Below are 7,500 nucleotides of genomic sequence, written 5' to 3'. Positions count from 1 at the left end.
CAATGACCCAGTCAGCAAATTTCCTTTGGCCCAGATTTGGGCCAGATAAACAGCTGAGCTGGAGCCCAGATATGAGCCACATTTACCAAAACTGAACCGCAGCAGTGCCATAACTCCACCAAACATGAGCCAAATAATACAACTGAATGTGGCCCATGTGTCAGCCTTACATGTAATTTTAGTGTGGTTGAGTTCTGTTAAAGTCTAACTGCCCATATGTGCCCCACATGTAGCAGACAGTATGTAAGTCTTATAAACTCAAAGGTAAACGAAACACTCAACAACAAATGTACTCAAAACTATTTACTTTCGACAAGTGATTAAATAATTACAGCTTTCAGAGTAAACATTTAAGAATAAATAATTACAGCTACTCAGTTGTACTTAAATAATTTAAATGGAATTCAGTTGGAAACATTAAGCAGAAATATTAATAATATAAATAACATTCAAAGAGTCTTAGACTATTTATTTTTTTACACCAAAATTCATGTTTTAAAGCATGTATTCATGTTAGGTTCAACTCTGAGAGTAATAAAAATCTCAGAGTAACTTATACAGAGAACTTTAAAGAGAACTCGATAAAGTTAAAGGGCCTTTTTACACGCGGTCACTTCGTGTGTTGTCTCTGATCCGATGTCTGTCTGATTTGTTAAAACTGTCCCATTACATCAGACCACATAAACGCGTCTCGGCGAATCGGATATCGATCTGATCTTTCTGCTCCCGCCCACAATGCTAATATATTTACCTCATTTCCGGGGTAATTGTAACAGAACACACTTTGGTGTCTGCGGATGCTACAAAAAACAGCGTTTACTGTTTGCTGCGTTTTCACTGGCGGCAGCAGCGCGTTTTAAGCCCCGACGAGACGCCTGGGTGAAAGATCACCTGCGAGTGACGTAGTTCCGTTTGGGAGGAGTTTAGCGCTGACGTATGTGGCTCGAACAACCACATTCATTTACACCTGTCCAGTTTCATCTGAAACGCGTCCCAGACCACCTCCTGAAGGGGTTTGTACCATCGGGTTTATATCCGTCTCCAAAACGTTTCAGAGGGCATTTAGACCTGGTCTTTTTACCATGGGGTAGATATCGGATCACAGAAAACACAGGAAGTGAGCAGGGGTAAAAAGCCCCAAAGGAAAACTTGAAAGTTAAGTTGAGAAGTGTGTTGATGTGCAGGACGTCTCTAATGAGGGTCGGCAATGTGTTGTTGGGCCTCGCGTTTCTTCAGTCGCTCCCCCCTACCCCCCTCTCGGTCTCCAGCGAGGAGCAACCATTTAATGATGTTGAATGCAATGTCTTTATTTGAGGCTTTTGCAGTAAGGGGATTCTTCCTGAATGCACCAGCAATAAAGATGAATTTAAATAATGCTAGCAGCAATACAACCTGGAAGTTAGAGCTGGAGGATAATGGAAAAAAAATTAAATATAAATTATTTCCTTTAATATTTTAATTGTAATTATTAACCACCTCTGATTGACCACTGTATAATTTTTTACACCAACACAGATAGCATAAATGTCACGTTTAATTCCAAAGACGAAGAAGAAGATTCAAATAGAAATGTTTTTACTAACACAAAATAAACTCAAACACAATGATGACAAAATACACAAGTCTCTATGTGCAGACGCCGAGACACAGATCCCAAGGGACCGTCTGCAAAGTGCAAAGTGCAGACAATAACTTGACTGTAATACGCCGTACTGTCACCAGCTCACACATCACTGATGTCCTGCTAGTTACTGGATACCACAACACTTATTTGGGGGAAATGTCTTTTACTTTTGGGGGGAAATATTTTCATATAAAAAAACAAAAACAAATAAATAAATAATGAAACAAAAACACACTTTTCCCCATATCTGTTCAGCCGTGCCACATCTACAGTAGGCCCTATGTGCCAGATAAGACCCACATGTGGCCCAAACGTATTTGTCATCTGGGGAGGAGAACTCTCCAGACCTGGATGAGAATGAGCAAACTTCTTTATTGCAGCCAATCAGCCAACAATTCCATTCAGCTCAAGGAAAAATTTCTAAGTCAAAAGCAATCAGATGAAAAACCCAAGCGAGCATCCAAGTCAAGTCAAGTCAAGTCAAGTCAAGTCAAGTCAAGAAGCTTTTATTGTCATTACAACCATATATAGCTGATTGCAGTACACAGAGACATGAGACAACGTTTCTCCAGGATCAGGGTGTTACATAACACAAAGACAGGGCTAAGGACATGTAAGGTGTCTTAGCCACATAAAGTGCACTGTGCAACCTGGTGCAAACAGTGCAGGACAAGACAAACAAGACAGACAAGACAGTGCAGGACAAAAGACAGTGCAGGACAAAATTCGATACACAAAAGACAATAGACAGTAACAGAAACACCGTATTGAACCCGGAGGCCGCTGCGTGCTACTGCCGCGATCCCATCCCCATGCAACCCAAAGAGTTTGAACACAAAAAAGCAAGCAAGCAAGAGCCCCCTCACCAGGAAATCTCCTCACTATAGCATCTGGCACCTTTAGGTTCCTTCTGTACATTCAGGTAATTCTTTCCTTATCTTTTGCATTTAAAAAAAAAAACCTTTGACACTTTTTCATTGTAACTTTGAACAAAAGTTTTAAACTCATGGTATCTTAAGTCTGTAACCCAGTGAGCAGCATTAATGTATTCAGTGTTAGAGATTTAAGCTCTTATGTACGTCGCTCTGGATAAGGGGTCTGTCACATGCTGTACATGTAAATGTAAATCCTCCTGTCTAATTCCCCCTTACTTTGCAGAGTACACAATAAGACTTCCCCTTATTTCCCTGTTATTTTCCCCGACTTACTTCTGCATTCTTATTAAAAGATTTGCTTCACTGTTAAAATGTTGTTAATGTTGCTCCAGAGATCTTCTGGTCTCTTATTCTGGAGTTATTTACCACTCGATCTTCCATAACACAGACGTCTTGTGTATTAATCCTACAATCAGTAAGTCTCCTCATCATTTCTTGTTATTCTACACTGTACATGATTTCTACTGATTATATAATTGATTGATTATGTTATCTTTATATGGGTGATGTAATGCTGTTATGGCTAAGCCCTGGCTGTTATAATGTTGCTTTGTATACAAGTGGAGCTCTATGATGACTGCTTAAGCGTACTGAACATTATGATGTCAGGCTGTCCCTGTCCAGACTGGGCTTGTACTCACGTGCATAGTTTAAGCCGTAGTCTCTCTATTTTCTCTAAAGGTCAGGTTCCCCTTTAGACCCTCAATCTCAGAGTCAGCAGATCCGTCCATCTGTCTCGCCCACTTCAGCTGTCTCGCCCACTTCAGCTGCCTCGCCCTACTCCCTACATGAGGCCTGTTTCAGCTGAACTTTTGACTCTCACTTCCTCACACATAGTTGATCAGAGAGCTCAGACTGACGAGGCATGAGGCACCGAGTCTGGTCACTTTTACTAAGCTTCTGATTACAATAAACATCTTCTCTTCTTTACACTTGGACTCAGGTGTGGCCATTTATGTGTTAGTCCTATATCACCTTAAAGCTATTACAGCATCTGGGGCCTGTTCTTCAGTAAGGTGTGTGTTCCTCAGGTGAAGTGTGTGTTCCTCAAGTGAAGTGTGTGTTCCTCAGTGAGGTGTGTGTTCCTCAGTGAAGTGTGTGTTCCTCAGTAAGGTGTGTGTTCCTCAGTAAGGTGTGTGTTTCTCAGTAAGGTGTGTGTTCCTCAGGTGAAGTGTGTGTTCCTCAGTAAGGTGTGTGTTCCTCAGGTGAAGTGTGTGTTCCTCAGTAAGGTGTGTGTTCCTCAGTAAGGTGTGTGTTCCTCAGGTGAAGTGTGTGTTCCTCAGGTGAAGTGTGTGTTCCTCAGTAAGGTGTGTGTTCCTCAGTAAGGTGTGTGTTCCTCAGTAAGGTGTGTGTTCCTCAGGTGAAGTGTGTGTTCCTCAGTAAGGTGTGTGTTCCTCAGGTGAAGTGTGTGTTCCTCAGTAAGGTGTGTGTTCCTCAGTAAGGTGTGTGTTCCTCAGTGAAGTGTGTGTTCCTCAGTGAATCCAGCAGGAAAAGTTCCCACCTTACCTTCTTTCTTGCAGTACGTGGAGGTGAAGTCGTAGAAACGAGAAATTTTATTCAGAATTCACACACAGAAGAATTTGACCTCTAAGGACATTTCACTCGATATTAAACACTGTCCAGGTGGGTTTCTTATCTGAACCCGTTCGTGTATCTGCTCAGAACACCACAGACAGAGAGGAGGGGTCTGGTCTGGGTGCAGGTCTGGTCTGGGTGCAGGTCTGGTCTGGGTGCAGGTCTGGTCTGAGTGCAGGTCTGAGTGCAGGTCTGGTCTGGGTGCAGGTCTGGTCTGGGTGCAGGTCTGGTCTGGGTGCAGGTCTGGTCTGGGTGCAGGTCTGGTCTGGGTGCAGGTCTGGTCTGAGTGCAGGTCTGGTCTGAGTGCAGGTCTGGTCTGAGTGCAGGTCTGGTCTGAGTGCAGGTCTGGTCTGGGTGCAGGTCTGGTCTGGGTGCAGGTCTGGTCTGAGTGCAGGTCTGGTCTGGGTGCAGGTCTGAGTGCAGGTCTGGTCTGAGTGCAGGTCGGGTCTGGGTGCAGGTCGGGTCTGGGTGCAGGTCTGGTCTGGGTGCAGGTCTGGACTGGGTGCAGGTCTGGACTGGGTGCAGGTCTGGACTGGGTGCAGGTCTGGTCTGGGTGCAGGTCTGGTCTGAGTGCAGGTCTGGTCTGAGTGCAGGTCTGGTCTGAGTGCAGGTCTGGTCTGAGTGCAGGTCGGGTCTGGGTGCAGGTCTGAGTGCAGGTCTGGTCTGAGTGCAGGTCGGGTCTGGGTGCAGGTCTGAGTGCTGGTCTGGTCTGAGTGCAGGTCTGGTCTGGGTGCAGGTCGGGTCTGGGTGCAGGTCGGGTCTGGGTGCAGGTCGGGTCTGGGTGCAGGTCTGGACTGGGTGCAGGTCTGGACTGAGTGCAGGTCTGGTCTGGGTGCAGGTCTGGTCTGGGTGCAGGTCTGGTCTGAGTGCAGGTCGGGTCTGAGTGCAGGTCGGGTCTGAGTGCAGGTCTGGTCTGAGTGCAGGTCGGGTCTGGGTGCAGGTCGGGTCTGGGTGCAGGTCGGGTCTGGGTGCAGGTCTGGGTGCAGGTCTGGTCTGGGTGCAGGTCTGGTCTGGGTGCAGGTCTGGTCTGAGTGCAGGTCGGGTCTGAGTGCAGGTCGGGTCTGGGTGCAGGTCTGAGTGCAGGTCTGGTCTGAGTGCAGGTCGGGTCTGGGTGCAGGTCTGAGTGCAGGTCTGGTCTGAGTGCAGGTCGGGTCTGAGTGCAGGTCTGGTCTGGGTGCAGGTCTGGTCTGGGTGCAGGTCGGGTCTGGGTGCAGGTCTGGTCTGGGTGCAGGTCGGGTCTGGGTGCAGGTCGGGTCTGGGTGCAGGTCTGGACTGGGTGCAGGTCTGGACTGAGTGCAGGTCTGGTCTGGGTGCAGGTCTGGTCTGGGTGCAGGTCTGGTCTGAGTGCAGGTCGGGTCTGAGTGCAGGTCGGGTCTGAGTGCAGGTCGGGTCTGAGTGCAGGTCTGGTCTGAGTGCAGGTCGGGTCTGGGTGCAGGTCGGGTCTGGGTGCAGGTCGGGTCTGGGTGCAGGTCTGGGTGCAGGTCTGGTCTGGGTGCAGGTCTGGTCTGAGTGCAGGTCTGGTCTGAGTGCAGGTCGGGTCTGAGTGCAGGTCGGGTCTAGGTGCAGGTCGGGTCTAGGTGCAGGTCTGGTCTGGGTGCAGGTCTGGTCTGGGTGCAGGTCTGGTCTGGGTGCAGGTCTGGTCTGGGTGCAGGTCTGGTCTGGGTGCAGGTCTGGTCTGGGTGCAGGTCTGGTCTGGGTGTAGGTCTGGTCTGGGTGCAGGTCTGGTCTGGGTGCAGGTCTGGTCTGGGTGTAGGTCTGGTCTGGGTGCAGGTCTGGTCTGGGTGCAGGTCTGGTCTGGGTGCAGGTCTGGTCTGGGTGTAGGTCTGGTCTGAGTGCAGGTCTGGTCTGAGGATTTGAGAAGATCTGTGTGAATCTTTACTGAGCGTGAGGAGAATGTAATGCAGACCAACCTTTGCTCATAAGAATTATTAAAGGAAGATCTGGTCTTGTCAGTTACATTGGGTTGAAGATGAGCCAAAGACCTAAGTCTAAACACACAAACACACAGTGACCCCTGGTGGTCTGGAGGATGTGAAAGATCCTGTTCCTGCTCACGTGAGTCTATAATTACACTGCCTCTGTTCAGCTAGCACTCAGTATCATCTCTGACCTGATCTTATGGATTATTCTGATGTTAATTTTAGCTGCTGTGAGGAATGTTCAGTGTGTTCAGCGTGTTCAGCGTGTTCAGCATGTTCAGCATGTTCAGCATGTTCAGCGTGTTCAGCGTGTTCAGCATGTTCAGCATGTTCAGCATGTTCAGTATGTTAAGTATGTTCAGCGTGTTCAGCGTGTTCAGCGTGTTCAGTGTGTTCAGTGTGTTCAGTATGTTCAGTATGTTCAGCGTGTTCAGCGTGTTCAGCGTGTTCAGCGTGTTCAGTGTGTTCAGCGTGTTCAGCATGTTCAGTATGTTCAGTATGTTCAGTATGTTCAGCGTGTTCAGCGTGTTCAGTATGTTAAGTATGTTCAGCGTGTTCAGCATGTTCAGCGTGTTCAGCGTGTTCAGTATGTTCAGTGTGTTCAGTATGTTCAGTATGTTCAGTGTGTTCAGCGTGTTCAGTGTGTTAAGTATGTTCAGCGTGTTCAGCGTGTTCAGCGTGTTCAGTATGTTCGGCGTGTTCAGCGTGTTCAGTGTGTTCAGTGTGTTCAGTGCGTTCAGATGAAACAGCAACACATGTCATATATCTGCGTAACACAAACAGTCTCAGACTTAACACACCTTTAAACACCTTTTTTCCCGGTAACTGTCCAGAGGCTGTGACCTGACGTGACGTGATGTGACGTGACTTGTCATGTTGTGACATGACGTGACATGACGTGACATGACGTGACCTGATGTGATATGACGTGACCTGACATGAGCATCTGTATGTTTATGTTTCAGTGCAGTTAGAGACAGAGGGGCATCAGGCTCTTTTCACCATCAAAATCCGCCACGGCGTGACGCCCAAACTCTACAACACGGGCTCTAACGGGGATAAAGGTTCATCACCAATACACAACATCACAAATACACAATAGCACAAATACACAATAGCACAAATACACCAAACAATAACACCACAAACACACACCACAAAAACTCACTGCAAATACACATCACAACAACACAACACAAAAACATATCACCACAAAGACAAAACAAAGAAACACCATAAATTCACAACAGCACAAAAACACCACAAAAACATAACAACAGAAAAACACATCACACATACACACCACAACACAAAAATGCACATTAGAAATACACACCACAAATACACACCACAACGACACAACAACACAAATACACACCACGTGACTTCCACCTGAGTATTGTCCTGCATCCAGATCAGATCCTCACCACACTGAGTAACACTGTAT

The 7,500-nt window shown here is 47.2% G+C and overlaps 1 protein-coding gene across 4 annotated transcripts in view; it reads left to right on the top strand.

Moving 5' to 3' along the window:
• b4galnt1b (beta-1,4-N-acetyl-galactosaminyl transferase 1b) overlaps positions 1 to 7,500 on the top strand; it is a 54,704-nt gene that overhangs the window by 22,466 nt on the left and 24,738 nt on the right. For all 4 annotated transcript variants that reach the window (XR_007140655.1, XR_007140656.1, XM_047814203.1 and 1 more), the window contains exon 8: positions 7,019 to 7,117. Coding sequence is in view for 2 of the 4 variants with exons in the window: in XM_047814203.1 (XP_047670159.1) it covers positions 7,019 to 7,117 (99 nt within the window). In the remaining 2 variants the exon portion in view is untranslated. The remainder of the gene's footprint in view (positions 1 to 7,018; positions 7,118 to 7,500) is intronic.

This window comes from Tachysurus fulvidraco, chromosome 5 (assembly GCF_022655615.1).
Source record: "Tachysurus fulvidraco isolate hzauxx_2018 chromosome 5, HZAU_PFXX_2.0, whole genome shotgun sequence".
Taxonomy (NCBI): Eukaryota; Metazoa; Chordata; class Actinopteri; order Siluriformes; family Bagridae; genus Tachysurus; species Tachysurus fulvidraco.
This window is presented reverse-complemented; position numbering and strand designations above follow the sequence as displayed.